At 49.7% G+C, this 19302-nt stretch overlaps 1 protein-coding gene across 10 annotated transcripts in view; it reads right to left on the bottom strand.

The window, feature by feature from the left end:
* Nucleotides 1-19302, bottom strand: part of EPS15L1 (epidermal growth factor receptor pathway substrate 15 like 1) — a 94703-nt gene that overhangs the window by 54243 nt on the left and 21158 nt on the right. For 9 of the 10 annotated variants that reach the window (XM_028086963.2, XM_028086962.2, XM_028086968.2 and 6 more), the window contains exons 2-9: nucleotides 16629-16670; nucleotides 16362-16451; nucleotides 15858-15905; nucleotides 13567-13662; nucleotides 12847-12909; nucleotides 9469-9594; nucleotides 5157-5216; nucleotides 1745-1978 (exon numbers count right to left, since the gene is read on the bottom strand). In XM_028086963.2, the coding sequence (XP_027942764.1) occupies nucleotides 1745-1978; nucleotides 5157-5216; nucleotides 9469-9594; nucleotides 12847-12909; nucleotides 13567-13662; nucleotides 15858-15905; nucleotides 16362-16451; nucleotides 16629-16670 (759 nt within the window). The remainder of the gene's footprint in view (nucleotides 1-1744; nucleotides 1979-5156; nucleotides 5217-9468; nucleotides 9595-12846; nucleotides 12910-13566; nucleotides 13663-15857; nucleotides 15906-16361; nucleotides 16452-16628; nucleotides 16671-19302) is intronic. The other variant, XM_028086965.2, reaches the window with a different exon arrangement.

Raw genomic sequence — 19302 nt, 5'->3', positions numbered from 1 at the left:
ATGCCACTTATGGACAGGCCAAGAACAACACAAGATGGTTTCCCATTTCTGCTCTTATGGTTCATATCTGAACCTGCATGGCAGTGCTGGCTGGCCCTCTTCACGTCACCTGCACTACTTTCCCTCTGAAACCAAAAATGAGGCAGAACGCAAAGCATGACTCAGGATGGAATGCAGGATGTCACATTCTTGCGTGTTTGAGATCATCTCAAAGGTGCCTTTTTATAAAAGAGCCCTTCATGGTGTGCTACATTTGCCAGAACAAGAAATGTCTTTCTGGTTTGTTTGTTTTTTTTTTTTAAGATTTTATTTATTTCTTTGACAGAGAGAGCGAGAGAGCACAAGCAGGGGGAGCAGCAGAGGGAGGAGAAGCAGACTCCCCACCAAGCAGGGAGCCCGATGCAGGGCTCGATCCCAGGACCCTGGGATCAAGACCTGAGCCTAAGGCAGACGCTTAACTGACTGAGCCACCCAGGTGCTCCAAGAAATGTCTTTTTGATACATAAGATGCTGCCCGCTGGGAGTCAGAGCCCCCACACCGTCTTCCAAACAAGAGATGGATACCTCCCTTGCTCACGTGACACTCAACATGTTTACTGAGCATCAGAGTACCTGAGATTGCTCTGACACTGAGATGATAACCAAGAACTAACTCTGCTCTCATGAAGCTAAGCGGGAGGGATGTGGAAGAGACAGATGACACATAACTATGTAACAGGCCAGGCCTGGGAAATCTAGAACGCAGAGTGGACAGAGCCCAGGGCACACTGGCTGTGGTCACACCCGAGCCCCCTGCTAAGGTGCCCCATGTGAGCAGAGGCCTAACGAAGCAAAGTGCTGGAGTGTGATCCGGGAATGCACCTGCCCAGCAAAGGCGCTTCCTGAGGCAGGAGGGACAGAGACAAGACAAGAGAGCCCGGAGGTGGGATCAACCGGAGTGTCTGAGGAAGGGTGGTATTTGTGTGCAAATGAATGAGAAACGTAACTCCGTATCACTGTAGCTATGGACTCGATGTTTGTGCCCCACCCGACCACAGAATTCTTGTTAAAACCTAACCCCAATGTGATGGTATTGGGAAGTGGGGCCTTGGGGAGTGATTAGGTCATGAGGGTGGAGCTCCATGAAGGAGATCACTGCCCTCATGGGAAGGACCCCAGAGAGCTCCCTCGTCCTTTGCACCACGTGAGGGCACAGTGAGGAAACCATCTGTGAACCCGGAATCAGGCTCCCATCAGACACCCAATCTGCCAGTGCCTGGATCTTGGACTTCCCAGCCTCCAGATTTTCTGTGAGAAATAAATGTCTGTCACAATCACCCAGTCTATGGTATTCCATTACACTCAGAGTAAGGTACCGACCATAAATATTGTTTTAAAAAACATAATCATGGGGTGCCTCGGTAGCTTAGTCAGTTAGGCGTCTGCCTTCAGCTCAGGTCGTGATCCCAGGGTCCTGGGATCGAGCCCCACGTCAGGCTCCCTGCTCAGCGGGAAGCCTGCTTCTCCCTCTCCCTCTGCTGCTCCCCCTGCCTGTGTGTACTCTGTCTGACAAACAAAAAAAAATCTTTTAAAAAATACTAAATAAATAAATAAATAAATAAATAAATAATAAAAAATAAAAACCGCAATCACCAATGTTACCTTTCTGGGGTCCCGAATTACTTGCTCTCAAGGAACATCCGGCTGGAACTCTACCCGTGCAAACGGCGGCTGTAGCAGTGGCCGCACTCAGAGGGCACCGTACCTGTGTTTGCTTGATGCTGTGCTTGGGGGACAAGCTCCCCGTGCTGTTCAGGCTGCTGACGCTGCCGTGCGAAGGCGTGGAGCGGAGGCTGTCTTTTGGCGGGGGGCTGGCGGGCAGGACGGGCACGGCGCCTGGGAACACGGTCTTCTTCCTCTTGGAAGGTGGGATGAGGGATGGGGGCAGGACGGAGGGCACAGGCTCCTTCTCCAGAGCTCGGTACACCAAGTGCATCGCCTGGGAGTGTGAAAGAGGATTACGTTCAGGCAGCCAGGCGCAGGCCATGGGCAGGGAAAGGGCAGCTCTTTCCGGGACTGCAGCGATGGGACAAAGACTGCTCTTCTGGAGGTCCCTCCCAGCTGAACAGAGTAAAAGATAAACCTGCCCTGACGCGTTCTCTTCCAATGCATCATTTTTCCAAGATGTGTTTAATCACATAAGATCAACATGAGCCCAAAAGGAATTCAATCATGCCCGACTCCACACGTGTCCCTTCACCACAAAACTCCAGGGCTGACGAGTCCCGAAGTAGTGGAATTTGGAAGTCTAAAGACACACCACAGGCACTATATGTACTTCCCGTTTCAGGTGGGCAGAGAAAAGAAACTTTGTCTAATACAAAGATTTAAGTCTGTTTTAAAGTGTAACAAAACCAGGGGTCCCTGGGTGGCTCAGTTGGTTAAGCCTCTGACTCTTGACTTTGGCTCAGGTCCTGTCCATGCTGGGCATGGAGCCTGCTTAAGATTCTCTCTCTCCCTCTACCCCTCCCCCTGCCTCAAAAAAAAAGAAGAAAAAGGTAATAAAATCAAACCAAAATTATAACCCTTCCCACTTAAAAATATTCCTTAAGTTGCTATTTGAATATAGACCAGCAGATCACTAACATAGGTAAAATTTACCATCACTTAAAAACGCTACAGAATGTTAAACCCAGAGAGTGATGAAAAGAAACCTAAATGACACAATTATAAGACCCATTTACAGAACAATATAAATCTCAGCTGAAATGACAGGAAATGATAAAAACAAAACAAGAATGGAAACTCAGGGCTCCTGAGGCCATGAAGAGAGGGGCATGTGCCCGGGTTCACTGTGGGCCAGCCATCCCATTACTGGGAAATCACCCCAAGAGCAGTTCGACGATCCAAACACCTCAAGTCCAGTGCGGTCAGAGAAAATATAAAAACTAAATAACAAGGGTCTGTGGGACAGCGAAGCTAGTGTTCAATGGGGACAGAGTTTCAGTTTTGGAGGATGAAGGGTCCTGGAGATGGGAGGTGGTGGCAGCTGCACAGCCACGTGAAAATATTAATGCCACTGAACCACACACTTAAAAATGACTATGATGGTAAATTTTATGTTCTATATATTTTACCACAATAAAAAAATAATAATGGGGTGCCTGGGATGGCTCAGTCGGTTAAGCACCTGATTTTGGCTCAGATGGTGCTCTTGGGATCATGAGATTGTGCCCTGTGTTAGACTCCAAGCTCAGCGTGGAGTCAGTTTGAAACTCTCTCTCCCTCCCCCTCTGCTCCCAGCCCTGCTCCTACTCACTTGCCTGTGCTCTAATAAATCTTAAAAAAAAAAAAAAAAAAAAAAAAAAAAACCACTGCCCTTAACTACAAGAAGCTACTTTGTTCTACTTTGTTTGAGATTTAAGGGAACAAGGTGAGTGAATAAATCCCATGAATGGGAAAGGTCAAAGAAGTGAGGTGGAGGGAAGGGAGGAATGACAGGAGAGACAGAATGACACAGGCCCAGGGTGAGGAGGGCTGGCTTGCAAGGACATGAGCCTGGCCGCTGGGCAGCTGAAGAGGAAGGTGGGGAGCTACAAGGGTGTGGAAGGCACAGCTGCATGGGAAAGCAGCCTATAGGACGGGAAAGCCCTGATCAACACACAGAAACACCAGGGCCATTAAAAGAAGAGGGCGGGAGTACCAGGGCTCAGACATAAGCAGACCTGAAAGCAGATGGTGGTGCCCTGGGGCACCTGCTGGGCCCGTCTATACACACCTACTTCCAGCTCTGTCTACTAAGAGGTCCTGAAAGCAGTGGCACCCCAGGGGCACTGAGCACCCCAGAGCCCACATCCTGGTTTCTAACACCATTCGCCACTACATGGAACCGGGGCTCCCTGGAGAACCAGGGCCGGGGCAGGTATTTCCTAATACACAGGAGGAGCCAGGAGCATCCCCCCAAGCCAAAAGGAAGCAAGTGCTCAGACAATGATGTGATGTGACCAAAGAACAAAGGAGCCAGCAGGGAGGAGCTCCATATGGGCAAAATAAATCATGCCACTAAAAGATTATAAACCATGGAACAAAGGATGCAGCCCTGAGTCCACTGTGATACAAACCCCTATAGTAGAAGGCAAACCAGAAAATGTGCAAGAAGTGCCAGAATTAGAGACTCGTCTGGCAACCACCATAATCGTCACTCAATCAGGTGAGACTCCTGGGGGGACGCGAGAACTAGCGGGTGAGAGGTGGAAGAGTAATGGGGCGGTCCAGTCCCCGTGTGTCTCCCACAAGAGACTGAGTACACAGGAAGAGAGTAACTCTGCAGAGAAACCCACAGCCTCTACCAACTGCAATCAAGGTCGACACCGTGTCGACAATGTGGGGTAAGATACCACAGGTCCTGTAGATGGCACGGACCCCAAGAAAAACAAGCATCAGCTCGGTGGGGTCCTGCCCCATGCAAGTGCACGACCTGGATCATCGTGAGGAAACAGCCGATATCCCCAAGCTGAGGGACCCTCTACAACTATTGGCCTGCGCTCTTCAAAATACCCATGAGACGTAGAGACAAAGGGAGCTCTTGCTCCAGATTAGAGGACACAAAAGAGACGGAGCTGCGGAACGTAACACAGGAAGCTGGAACTTCTTTGCTGCAAAGGATGTTTGGGGACAACTGGCAAGGTCTGAATAATATCCTTAGGTAATACATGATGACAGATTAACACAGAAACTATACGATAAGACACAAAATAGTATGATAAATTAGACACTGTCAATGTTAATTTCTTGATTTTGAATTGGACACTGGGTGTGTAAGAGAATTCCCTGGTTTTAGGAAATACACACTGAAGTATTCTGGGACAAAAAGGTATGGTGTCCGGAACCGACTCCAAAATGGCTCAAAGGAAAATGTTACGTGTGTGTATACATACGTGCATATGGCGAGACAGGAGCGGAGGAGGAGGATCAAGCAATGTGGTAAAAAAGTTATCACTGGGGAATGTGACTCAAGGGTATTCAGAAGAATTCTCTGTATTTCTGTCACTTTTCTTTAAATCCAAAGTACATCAAAATAAACACTTTCTAAAAATCAGAGGAAAAAAAAAACACGACTCGAGAAACATTTCCTTCCTCAGCAGAGTGGAAAAAAGAGAGTCACAGCAGAGGCCTACCACAGCAAACTCATCTCTGTCCAGGTGCCCATCCTTGTCGATGTCACTGAGGTCCCAGACCTGCAAGGGAAAGAGAGCAAGGCTTACTGGGGAAGGAAGCACGCCTGCCAGAACTCAGATTCCGAGTGCTCGGTGCATAGCAGGGTTAAGACAAGGCAATCAAAATGCATTTGAGAACCAGTTGGTGGGTTCTCTGAAAAACCACTAGCTGATGAAGTATCGTCAATTCCAAGATCCTTTTTGTTATATGATGTTCATTTTCTCTCACAAATAATCATAATTATAAACACGTCCACCTTGGTTTTCTCTTTATCGTCTTACCAGGAATTCTTAGATAGAAAAATTGTTTTGGTTTTGGCACCAGGTGTTGCTCCAAACACAAGCCACCCACCACCATTCACGCTGAGCAGGGCTGTGGGCGTGCCTTCACCACTGGTGGATGGTGAGGCAGGTGCCACCAAGTATGCTTGGCCCACTTGGCACCCTGAAGATGAGGCAGGCAGGTACAGGTTCCTATTCTGGGTCAAAGGCCAGGTGCCAGATTTTCTAAAGTACAATCAAAGCACTAGCTTTGTGACCCAAGTCAGCCCCACCCCGAACCAGCAGGCCTGCCTGACTCGGACAACGCTGGGCACGGCGCCAGTGCCCAGAGCTAAGCAGATACCTTAGCGTCCAAACATGGTGCTTCATGTGCTGGTCCCCTCTCAATCATGAGTGACATCAGCCCAGGGACATTTCTCATGGGCAGGTCCTCCTCCCCAGCCCTGCTGCTGTCCTTGACTTGGGCCCCTCCAATACTCCACAGAGGCCAGAGCCTCCAGCTGGCCTCTTTGCCTCTAATCCTTTCCCCAGGGTTACCATGGGGACTGTTCTAGAATACACTCTGAGCCTGTCCCCTAGACTGGCACATGAAGCCCCCTGTGCCCTATGCAGGTCCCTGCACCACAGTCCAGCTTCCAGGGACTCCACCTTGATCTCTAGGGAGCCCAAAGTGTTCACAGTCCCTTCAAGCAGACAGATGACCTTTCAGAGGCATTCTGCATCAGGCTGAGTGCTTTATGCCTCCGGGTTCAATTAAGGAAGCAGAGGTTCATGAAGAGTAACTTTTCCAAAGACATGGAACTTGCTCAGGGAACTGGACTAGAACAAGACTTCCTGGCTCCACGCCTCTCCCTGCCCAGGGCCTCTCCACCTCAGCACCACTGACATTGAGGACTGCATCACTCTCTGTGGTGGGGCTGACCTGGGCCCAAGTGATGTTGAGCAGCGTCCCTGGCCTCCACCCACCTGATGCCAACAACACCTGACCCAGACAGGACAACCAGAACTGTCTCCAGACACTGCTCAACATCCCTGGGGGAGGAAGTGCCCGGTAAGAACACCAGCCCTCCCCAGCATGCCTCTCCTCATGCTGTCATGCGCCTGGTCTTCCCATCCCATCGTCAGCCACCCATCTCTTCTCTCTGGAGGACACGATCCAGAAGTGCCTACTCTAGGAAGCCTTCCCTGCCTGCCCCGTACCCCTCTGCTCTGGTGGGTCAGGCATCTCCCCTCTGCCACTGTCCTCACCGGGCAGAACCACAATATCAGGGAGGCAATGGGCAGTAGGGGGTCACCAGGAAGAGTGAGGGCTCTGGGGACCACCCAGGGCTTCACTCCCCTCTCCATGAGACCCTGAGAAGCTTATCGGCCACTCTGAAGTCCCCCTTTTCCTAATCTAGAAAATGGAAAGGATGCCATCCATAACAAGGTTGTTTCAAGTCCTGAAGGACTTCATTCACGCAAACTGCTATAATGGGGCTTGGCGTGCAGTAAGCCCTCGATAAATAAATATTATGATCTTAACTGTTATTTATTTATTTGCTCTCCTGGACTACATCCAATTTCATCCCCATCTTCCCGGTGCTCAGCAAAAGGCCTAGCCCCAAGCAGACTCCAAACTTCCTGAATGACTGAATGGATGGTTGGTGCACGGAAGCACGGATGAATGAACAGAAGCAGAGAGGCACGGATACACGAGTGCACTGATGCATCGCGGATAGACGGGTGCACAGACGGATGGGTGCATGAATATGGAAGCACACCTGCATGGATGGATGGGTGCACAGATGGATGGGTGCATGCCTATGAATGCACGTGTGCGAAGATATGGATGGGTGCATGGATGCGGATGCACACACGCATAGGTGGATAGATGCATGGATATGGATGCATGTGTGCGGAGGTATGGATAAGTGCATGGATGTGGATGCACGCACGCACAGGTGGATGGGTGCATGGATGTGGATGCATGCACAGGTGGATGGGTGCATGGATGTGGATGCACGCACGCACAGGTGGATGGGTGTATGGATGTGGATGCACGCACGCACAGGTGGATGGGTGCATGGATGTGGATGCATGCACAGGTGGATGGGTGCATGGATGTGGATGCATGCACAGATGGATGGGTGCATGGATGTGGATGCATGCACAGGTGGATGGGTGCATGGATGTGGATGCACGCACGCACAGATGGATGGGTGCATGGATCTGGATGCATGTGTGTGGAGGTATGGATAAGTGCATGGATCTGGATGCATGTGTGTGGAGGTATGGATAAGTGCATGGATATGGATGCACACATGCACAGGTGGATGGGTGCATGGATGTGGATGCATGTGTGCGGAGGTATGGATAAGTGCATGGATCTGGATGCATGTGTGCGGAGGTATGGATAAGTGCATGGATCTGGATGCAAGTGTATGGAGGTATGGATAAGTGCATGGATATGGATGCACACACGCACAGGTGGATGGGTGCATGGATGTGGATGCATGTGCACATGCTTGAATGGGTGCACATAAGCCTGGCATGTGCAGAAAAGCAGATGAGAAGTGACCTGTGTGCCACAAGACTTGGAGCCCCGCAGAAGATCTGCAGAATGCACCCTTCCCAGCCACAGCTCCCTTTCTCATGAAGCACATTCCACCTCTGTCAGTCTCTCTGTCTTGTTCGTGATCTGGCTCTACAACAGGATTACATCCAGTCGTCAGGTATTCTGCAAGGACTGACAAACCACATCACGTGCAGGACGGGGTAGCCCCATCCTGCTGCAATTAAAACTCATGGCTTATAAAGATGCTTGGTCCCCATGACAGAGCTCCGCCTACACCAGGCCACAGACAAAAGGGAACAAAGGGATTTGAGAGACTCCCATTTCTTAGTGGCCTTCTTTCAAAATACTGTATTAAGATAGGCTCTACCTGGGTCCTATCAAATGGGCCAGTGTCCACAAAAGTCATAGTCAAACAGAAACAGTATGAGGTGAATCCAAAGGACAGGAATTTGCACCTTTCCCAAAGGTTCTACCAAATGTCCTGAGCGAGACCCACAGGTGTCGCCTGGGGCAGCAGGGACGACGCTCAGTCCCCTGCTCTGGGCCTGTGCCTGCCACCTCCCCGTGATCCAGTCCAGACAGATGACAACATCCATCCCTTCTCAGTGCAGAGCAGGGAACTCAGTATGGACAGCCTTGTGGAACTGGGCTTTGGGCACAGAGCAAACACACAGGGCCATGATGCAAACCTCACTGGAGGGAAGACAGTCTGGAATAAAAAGCTGTATCTAAAAAACTTGTATTTAATAGGAACAAAACTAAGGGCTTTTTTTTTAAGAGAATGCATAAAATTTTTTCTAAACTTGCAGAATTTAAAGTACCTTTACCTCAAGCTCATAGGCAGAAGAAAAGTAATTAAAAATAGAAAAGAGGGGCACCTGGGTGGTACAGTCAGTTGAGCATCTGACTCTTGGTGTAGGCTCAGGTCTGACTGAGCCCTATGTTGGGCTCCACGCTTGGTGCAGAGTCTGCTTGAGATTCTCTCTCCCCCCTCTCTCTGCCCCTCCCACTCACGCTCTCTCTTTAAAATAAATAAACCTTTAAAAAAAAAAAATAGAAAAGAAGCAAAGAGTTCTAGACATACACTCCCATACTTCTCCCCAGAAGCATACGGGGTAGGGGAAATCCCAGGTCTGGGTCCAAACCTCACCTCTGTCCATCTTTGGGCCCTGGGCAGCAGGCTCACTTCTGAAGCTGCCTCCCCAGGCGTGCAATGGGCCCACACCAGCATCTTCCCACAGGCTGGGGAGTATCGTGAGTCACATCCACGAGGCCCTAAGCCAACTTGACCATAGCAAGTTCTCCACGCACGTCGGCTCTTACAAAGCCCCTGATGGTGTATGGCCGTGTACAAAGCCTCATACGTGTGCGTGGGGAGCAAGCTCGGGGCGGACGGAAGTCAGCAGCAGTTCAGGATGTGAGAGAACCACTTACCCGGCCCAGGACATCAAGAGGCAGCTTTGAGTTCATGAGGACTGGCTTGACTTTGTCTCCAGAGAGCAAACCACTGATGGGTAAGAGGCTTTCAAAAATTCCGTCGAATTTTGCCTTTTCTTCCACCTAGTTGGAAAGGGATAGCCTGAGTGAGTAACAAAAGGGTGCCCGTGGGAGAGTCTAAAATGACCTCTGACCCAAAGCGGAATGAAAACAGGCAAGGACCTGCCATTGGCCTTGCCTAAAAGCACAGGACGTCTTACAGCAGTTCCAGAGTGAACCTCTACCCTGAAGGAAACAGCTCCCTGGCAACTACGAATTTGGAGGCCAAGGTCAATGAGGAGAGAGGACCTGGCCATGGGCCTCGCTCTCCACCACGGGGGCTGCCTGGGAGACAACGATCGCCCCTACCTCCCTCCTAGGAGCTCACCAGGATGAGAAAGATGCAAGTGTGAATGGGTTTTTGTTCTTTAAGACAAACAACTAAATCTGGATGTCAATCTACAGAACTAAAGGAGCTCAAGAACCAAGTATAAAAATAAACCAAAGACTTAAGCAAGCAATTATCAAAATCAACTTTAAGAACAGGAAATCCTCTCAGAGTAAGAAAATAAATTATAAAAGCTCCTCATGAACAGAGAGGTCTGGACGGGACTTACAACACAAAGTAGCAGCTACGGCCGCTATGAAATACGAAATGCGGGCGGCATGTCCGAGGGGCCGTCGGTGAGGCAGGTCTGGGCAGGGGCAGTCTGCCCTCCTCCGGAAATAAAACCCATAGTGACTGGACCGGGGCGGGGGGGGCGGGTTGCAGACCCCTCACTACCCGCTCTGCCCACGAGCTGGAGCCACGGGAGCACTAAGAAACCCTCACAAGCATCTGTTGACAGAATGGATAATCAAAGTGTGGTGCATCCACGCAGTGGAATGTTCTTCAGCCTCAAAAACAAGAGATTCTGACCCAGACTCAACAGGGATGAACCCTGAGGACACTATGCTGATTGAAATAAGCCAGACACCACAGGACAGGTACTGTGATTCCACTTCTATGAGGTCCCTAGAGGAGTCACATTCTCAGAGACAAGAAGCAGACAGGTGGGCGCCAGGGGCTGGGGCGGGGCAGGGAGGAGTTAGTGTTTAATGGGGACAGAGTTTCACTTTGGAGCGATGAGAAAGTTCTAGAGATGGATGGTGGAGATGGCTGCACAACAGTGTGAATGTACCTAATGCTACTGAACTATATGCTTAAAAATGGTCAAGATGGTGGGGGTGCCAGGTGGCTCAGTCAGTTGAGCGTCTGACTCTTGGTTTCGGCCCAGTCATGATCTCAGGGTTATGGGATCGAGCCCTGCGTTGGGCTACCTGCTCAGCACGGTGTCTGCTTGAGATTCTCTCTCTCCCTCTCCTTCTCCCTGCCCTTCCCGTCCATGTGCATGCATGTGTGTGCGCATGCGTGCGTTCTCTCCCTCTAAATTGTCTGCATATTTTCTCTCTCCCTCTCCCTGCCCTTCCCGTCCACGTGCATGCATGTGTGTATGCATACATGCGTGCGTTCTCTCTCTCTAAAATAAATCTTTAAAAAAAAAAAAATGGTCAAGATGGTGAGGGGCGCCTGGGTGGCTCAGTCGTTGGGCGTCTGCCTTCAGCTCAGGTCATGATCCCGGGGTCCTGGGATCGGGCCCCGCATCGGGCTCCCTCCCGGCAGGAAGCCTGCTTCTCCCTCTCCCACTCCCCCTGCTTGTGTTCCCTCTCTCACTGTGTCTCTCTCTGTCAAATAAATAAATAAAATCTTAAAAAAAAAAAAAGATGGTGAACTTCATGTCACCTATATTCTACCACAATTAAAAAGAAAATAAGAGGGGCGCCTGGGTGGCTCAGTTGGTTAAGCGACTGCCTTCGGCTCAGGTCATGATCCTGGAGTCCCGGGATCGAGTCCCGCATCGGCCTCCCTGCTCAGCAGGGAGTCTGCTTCTCCACCTGACCCTCTTCCCTCTCATGCTCTCTATCTCTCATTCTCTCTCTCAAATAAATAAATAAAATCTTAAAAAAAAAAAAAGAAAAGAAGAACACAGAAAGGAGAGCGCACACAGACACTGCACCCAGGAGGCACCGAGACGGTGAGCACCCTGTGTCCCCCTCAAGTGTCTCGAATTCTGCCCACCAGCTTGAAGACCAGCAGCTCTCCCAACGGAAAAGAACACTTGGCACTTCAGCTTTGTCACTGTTTCTCTGACTGAAACGGCTGAATCTCTCTTGAAAACAGTCTGCCCCCATCACAGAACCATTCCTGCCCAGCCTCCTATGTGAGGCCTTGCAGCCTCCTCTGGCACCAGCCCTTCTCAGGAGGCCTCAGTGCAGCCCTGCCAGAAAGGGACTGGAACAGTTCAAGGACTAAGAGCTCTCCGGCATCGTTTTCCACAACAAAGCAGCTCTTTTCCAAGTAGGTGCCGTGCAACTGGACTACAAAGAAGGAACTCCTTAGTACTGTGATTGCTGCCGGCAAAGTGCTCAATTGCTCCCAGACGTGACTCCACAATTCCTTGGTCACATGAGGCTGCCTCCTGCCCTCTCCCTGGCCAAACCTCCCCTTCTCCAAACCCTTCCAAGGACGGAACAGAAAAACCGTGTAAAAACAGGATAAATGTACTTGAGGTGGGGCGGGGGGCAGGGGGTCTTTATTATATAGCAAGACTGTTATTAATGCTAGTACTTAAGCCAACTAGAAGTGAGGAAATGTGACAATCCCCTTACAACTGAGGAGTGAGGAGGTCTCAGTATCTGGGAACCGTCTCCATGTCCCACGTGCATTTTCTTTAGGACTAATTCTGTACCTATTAGAGGTTATATTAGAGGTTATCCTATTAGAGGGTATCGCTTGTGTCTTTCTTTGCTGCTTCTAGAAAAGACTTGGGACATGGAGGTTGTCCCCTCAGGTACTGAGAGCTTTTCCAAAAGCAAAGACAGCAACAGAAAGGAATGAATAATAACGCATGAACTGGCTACAAATAAAAGTGAGAGCTACGAAGATATCTTAGAGGTTTTCACGCTTGCAAGTTCTCACAAGTGGCCCTTCTACCCTGTTTAACCAACCCAGGCAGCAAAAACCACACAACATGACCCAGAAATGCAAAATATAACTGTAAAATTTTAAGAATCCATCGCCTGAAACTCAGCTAACTGCCTTAGCAGGGCAATGTCCAAAAAGGTCACGGCCATTTAAAGATTTTAATCTGAAAGAGTATCTTGGTTAAATTCTGTGGCAAACTCACTCTGAAACAGACCAGGTACAATCATCCCATGCAGCATTTTGAATACCGTAAGTGGCTAAAACAACTGCACGTGGAGGACGGCTGAGGGGCGCCACCGGGGGTCACTCACCCTCACAGCCCAATGGGCCTCTGCAGATGGCGGCGTGACCATCAGAGGGCTGCTGGTATCGTGCTGGAAAGGAAAAGAAACACTCAGCTGTAGCTGGCATGGAATTCAACTCCAGAGGACGTGTTTGTGCAAAGGACACACATTTCCAAGTGCTTTCAAAATGGCGAAAGCCTCAAAAAGTTAAACACAAGAATTACCATATGCCCCAGCAATTCCACTCCAAGAACTGAAAACAGGAGTGCAAACAAATCCCAGAACACGAATTGTCATGTCCACCACCAGAGGAATGGACGGACCATAGAATGCGGTCTGACTTGGCAATGAAAAGGAACCAAGCACTAACACCCGTTACGGGGCGGATGATCCCTGGAAACATTACGATGAGTGAAAGCAGCCAGATCTACGATTCCATAAAATGCCCACAACAGGCAAATCCATACAGAGAGATGAATGGCTGCCAGGGGCTGGGGGTGGGGGATCCCGTGAGGGGTTACTAACTGGGTAAAGGGTTTCCTTTTGGGGTGATGAAAACGTTCTGGACCTAGAGGGAGGGGCCAGTCGTACAGCACTGTGAATGTATTAAATGTCACCAAGTTGTTCAGTTTAAAATGGTGAGTTTTAGGTTATATGAATTCCATCTCGATTAAAAAAAGAGAGAAAAACACAGATCAACAGATGATACCAGAAGAGCACGAAGAACCGAAGGATTTTGACACTTACGAATTTAGGTGGCGGCATGTTCAAATTCAGATTGCTCAAGGTAACTTCATGGCCGCTCTGTGCACAGGCCACTAGTCTCAGTGCAACATAGAAACCCTGCAAATCCAAAAAAGGGGGAGGGGTAAACACTAGCCAGCTGGCGATGACAGGGGGAGAGCTGTCTGCAGCCGCGGGCTTTGGGAGAGAGGGATTTCACTTCACTGCAACAATGAAGACTCAATGTGCAAAAGTCATGTGCAATGACTCAATGTGCAAAAGGTCCCCCTGTGCAAAACAGTGGAGCACTGTTTAAGTGAATATGCCAATGGACTCAGTCCATTGCACTCTGGACAATCCAAAATTTCAAATGAATATATTTTTTAATACCTTTATTATTTTTTAAGGAAGCTTTATGCCCAACATGGGGCTTGAACTCACGACCCTGAGATCAAGAGTCACATGCTCTATCAACTGAGCCAGCCAGGCGCCCCTCAAATAAATGTATTTTAAGCAATAACAAGCTCCCGACATTTAGGAAAATGTTAGATTAGAGAAGCGGCAGACTAGAGTTTAAGATTATAAATAAATGATGATTCAAACATGTGTTGACTTTTTTTGGGCGCCTGGGTGGCTCAGTCGTTAAGCGTCTGCCTTCGGCTCAGGTCATGGTCCCAGGGTCCTGGGATCAAGCCCCGCATCGGGCTCCCCGCTGGGCGGGAAGCCTGCTTCTCCCTCTCCCATTCCCCCTGTTTGTGTTCCCTCTCTTGCTCTCTCTGTCAAATAAATAAATAAAATCTTTAAAAAAAAATATATGTGTTGACTTTTTAAAAATGGTTTGAAATAGACAGTTGTTTGGGAACTGACTGTCACGATTCACTGTGATCCCCTGGCCTTGCTGAAGATAGCCTCTCCCACTCGCCCCATGCGCCCCCCCCCCCCCCCCCGGCCCGATGTGAACCTTACCTCCCATGCAGGGACAAAGGACCTGAACTAGGCCATCAGGGGCCTTTGCTCTTCCCCGCCCTCCTCCTAACCCAGAGCTGGCCATGCCACAGACTTAGTGGACTCACAGAGCATCACCTAATTTTTTTTAATTGATCAAATAGCCTGAGAACACGAACTGTTTTAAAGCTATAAACACAATCAGAGTTTTAAAAACATCTTCAAAGACAGGTGCGCTAGATCAAACTTTCTCAGACTGATGTCCACAGAATGCCTGAGTGGAGTGTACAGAAAAGGGGATGTAAGAAAGTTTCTGGGAACTTCATTAGACAAAGTTAACAGGTTTCTCGTCCACAAGGTCCTCAGACTCTTTCAACGTGCAGACGTACCGTGTGAATCTCAAGGAAGGGAGGAAGAGCTGATGGTGCTTTCCCAGAGGATCAGATCATGGACAGTAGGACACCAGGAACGGCATCCCTTGGGATACGGTTTGGGGAAAAACTGAACTAAATTAAAATATCACCATTTAAAATCATGTATAAGGGCGCCTGGGTGGCTCAGTCGGTTGAGCGACTGCCTTCGGCTCAGGTCATGATCCTGGAGTCCCGGGATCGAGTCCCACATCGGGCTCCCTGCTCAGCAGGGAGTCTGCTTCTCCCTCTGACCCTCTTCCCTCTCGTGCTCTCTATCTCTCATTCTCTCTCTCTCAAATAAATAAATCTTTAAAAAAATAAAATAAAATAAAATAAAATAAAATCATGTATAAGTACTATAAATTTCCATTTACAGAACATTCTCAAAATGACAAAATCATGCTGGAGATGGAACCAGAAGGAACCTAACCACGGTTAGGGTGTGACTGCCATGGGGCAACATGAGAGAGATTCTTTTGGGGGCCAGGCGGTTCTGTGTCATAATGACTATGGTGGTTATTACATGAATCTGTGCAATAAAATTACAGAGAACTATACACGCCAAAAACCCCCCAAAAGTCCACGTAAAACCAGCCAGCTCTGAGCAAGGCCTCTAGTTTAGCACCGAGCTGGCCTCTGAGCATCACACTCTGGTGACATAAGCAGCTCTCACTGTGGGGGTGCTGAGGAAAGGTACACCGGAACTCTCTGGACTGTTTTTGTAACTTCCAGGAGTCTTAAATGATTTCAAAATAGATGGATTTGAAAACATTTTCATCACCTGTAAGCACACAAGTAAATGAAACCTTGCCGTGTTAACAGTCTGATGGCCGCACTCATGTCTAGTAATACTTGTCTGCGGCAGTAACAAGGAAGGAAGTGCAGACGTGACCCAGCCTGCGGGGCTCTGGCCCAAGCCCCTCCACTTGCTCTGTGTGTATGTGTATATATATATACCTGTTTGTCCAAGAACCCTTTACCTTCTGGGTCAGCCAAGTCCCATATCTGTGGAAACACAAAAATGCTCATGAGTGCAACTGCCAATCACTGCCCATTTATTCACAGAACAGAGCCACTGCCACTGCGTGTGGGCCTTATGTGTCGGCTGGAGCGGCCGTTCCTGAGCTGTGGGTGAGGAGGCAAATTTGCAACAGGTGAAGGACCTGCCCCCACCCCCATGGGCACACAGCTGGTCAGTGGCAGAGCCTAGAGAATACCCAGGTCTACTTGGCTCCAAAGCCAAAATAAACCCATAAGCTGTCAAGATCCCCAAAGCACTCAGGCCTCTTGTCTGCTGCCCAAGCAGTAAGTGGGATATCCACCAGTTACAGCCTGAGAGGCTCACAGTGGCCAGCCCACTCCCCAGGAGGCACATCCCCTGGAAGAGGGGTCTGGCCTTCGCCTACTGGGGCAGCCTTGAGGGCAGCCTCAGAAGAGAGGTCACTATCGGTCTTCACATACCTTCCCAAGGATAATGTCTGAGAGCCCGGACTTCTTTAGAAAAAGCGCAGCTTCACTCGCCCCAACTCGCCCTGTGTATGCCGGGTCTACCTAAAATGGGGGAACAACTCTTGAGACAAGGCCTCAGATAAAGCAGCACACAGCCCACTGGCTATTGGCTGATAACTTGGAGGACAGAAAGGGACCCAGCTGGGCTCCTACTCAGGTTTGTGCCTGCCGAGACACACCCTCTCTAATTCAATCCAAAAAGACACCAGTGAAACTTACCTGCTTGTAATAAGATTCATATAATGGATTTCCAGTGGGAATCTGTAAACAAAACCACAGACACTGGTCAAAAGTGGACACACGCCACCCTAAAAGAAAAAAATGTCATCCCCTCAAAGAGTCATTACCAAAATGTACAACAGTGAAAATCAAACTGTGTGCACTTTAAACGTCCTCTCTACACAGAGGGCAGCTTGTTTTTAGACACAGATCTCATATACTTACTCAGTCTGGGAAGGAGAAACGCTAATGCTCTTTCAAAGTCCTAATTCCTACACAAACAACTTGGTATTTAGGAGGCAGCAGCAGCCAAAGTGACTTCCATTCACTGAATGAGGGGATTTCAATGCGTCCAGGAGCTCAGAGGGAAAAGACACCCACCCTCTCCTCTGGTTCCAGAATCCGAACAGGAGTTTCTGCACGTCATCACGAATCACCAGACGCGCAAGCTTCAGACTGGTTTCTCTGCCCCAGATCTCGTCCCCACCCATCCTGTCCTCCACCAGCCACCAAGGGATGCACACTGACTGGCCCCCACTGGGAGAGGGCTGGCCAGTGACCACTCCTACTGTGGCGGGCAGGAAGTTCAAAGTCCTCGGCTCGGCACAGAAGACACTCCACATTCCAGCCATCAGATCCCCAAGACATCACTGTTCAGAGAAGGTAATCACCCGCTCTCGGGTCATGTGGCTCACTGAAGCCATGTCTGGATCTGGCCTGGTTGGCGGCCAAGCCCTCACACTTTGCACTATGTCCACAGCCTCTCCTCCCGACCTCAGCGAGCCGTCCCCCAGGGGAGGTGTCAGCTGGGGAAGGAATTAAACAGCCACTACAATGTCTGCTCTAAAGGCTTACACACGTTGGTGTTTTGCCGCACGAAGGGAAAACAGCAGTCCACAAGCCTGCCATTGACTTAGGGAGCAGAGTGAAGAATACACAATTATGCTTAACCGTGTAGAAGAACAGGCCCGCTAAAGACAAGAAGGGCGGGGAAAGCGAGGCCTGAATGAGAGGCGGGAGTACTGTGTTTATTTTAAAAGTCTTTGAATGCTGTCTTGTGATTTTTCATAATGAATAAAACTGACCGAGGTGGGTTCCTTCCAGGTACAATCACTGGATGTGAACCAGCCCAACACTTGCATACCGCTGTGGCATAAAGAGACTTGCTGCAGGTTAAAAATAATGCCGAGATCACGGTCAGCTTCTCTGGGGGATGCCAACACCTGCGAGCGTATGAAGAAGTGAAAGTACAGAGAACACCGCCAGGACAGAATGAAAATAGAAGGAAAAGAGCACGAGGACCTGAAAGGGGAGAGAGGAAAGTCAAAACAAAAAGAAAGGGGGGGGGGGGGAATCTTGAAAAAGCAGAGAAAACTAAACACGGCGCAACAGGAAAAGGAAAGCAAGGCTGGGTGACAAGGAGCCATGGCTCGAGAAAGAAAAGGGGACTACAGCTGGGAGAAGGATCGAGAGGTTAAGGACACAGCTACAAGGCGCCTGCCTGGCAGGCTGCTTCCTCCTGCCTGGGGCGCTGGCCCGACACGGTCGCTGGGGGAGTCGGTCACTCCCAGCTCCTTCAGACCTTAGGCAGCAGTGCCCGCCATCACACCTCGTGTGACCTCCCAGGTTTAAAACTCGGGCGTGCTTCCAAAGCACCTCCTCAGAGCAGTAAGGCGGACAGAGGAAGCAAAGCCAGGCCGGCTGTTTGTCAAGGTGACAAGGTGACAGCAGCCACGTCGGCCTGCCACTGGCTCACAGGAATGGAATGCACAAGCCCAGAGGCCTCCACCCTGATGACAAAGGTCCCCTTCCCACCAACAATCAGAGAGGCTCTGGTCTGAAATACATTTCCCGTGGGATTTTTTAAAAGATCTCAGGGTAGGCAAGAAAAGAGGTTTCCAAGCTACTACAATTCCAGTGAAAAAGGGCTGTTTGGGGCATACAGAGTTAACAACTGTTTCAAACTTCCCAAATGTTTCTGAGCTATTAGATCTACAATCGAGAAAAACAAGACCCCAAATAATCTGGAAAAGCCTTTGAAGCACCAGATCCAAAGCTCCAACGGTCTGTGCTAAGGGCTCATCCCCCAGATGGTCTATGGCCAGCCTTTTTTTTTTTTTTTTAAAGATTTTATTTATTTGGCAGAGAGAGACACAATGAGAGAGGGAACCCAAGCAGGGGGAGTGGCAGAGGGAGAAACAGGCTTCCCGAGGAGCAGGATGCGGGGCTCGATCCCAGGACTCTGGGATCATGACTTGAGCCGAAGGCAGACGCTTAACGAATGAGCCACCCAGGCGCCCCTATGGCCAGCTTTCAATCCCACATGATCCACAAGTGACGGGAAACCACAAGAGTGTGCCTCAACTATTCCTCTCTCTGGGAATCAATTTAGTTAAGCTGGGCCAATGACCGCAGTTAGAAGCTTCAATGCGATTACTCATACTCCAGCTACTGTAAAAGCAGAAGGGGGGAAAGGGAAAAATACCAGATCTAGTTGGCACTTCCTCTCACCACTCCACCTCGTCCCAGGGATGGGGGAGTCACGTCTGCAAGCTGCCCAATATGCCACTGAGACAAGAGCTGAAGACACTTGCTGCCAAATGACACCAGGAATCCCCCAGTGACAGGCGGTCTACATGGTCAGCTCCTGGGCAGAGACCTCTGTCACAACCCG

Source organism: Eumetopias jubatus, unplaced genomic scaffold (genome assembly GCF_037043125.1).
Source record: "Eumetopias jubatus isolate StellerSeaLion01/CBP00866 unplaced genomic scaffold, mEumJub1_p1.0 scaffold_1, whole genome shotgun sequence".
Lineage (NCBI taxonomy): Eukaryota > Metazoa > Chordata > Mammalia > Carnivora > Otariidae > Eumetopias > Eumetopias jubatus.
The sequence above is the reverse complement of the archived record's forward strand: the minus strand, read 5'-3'. Positions and strand labels throughout refer to the sequence as shown.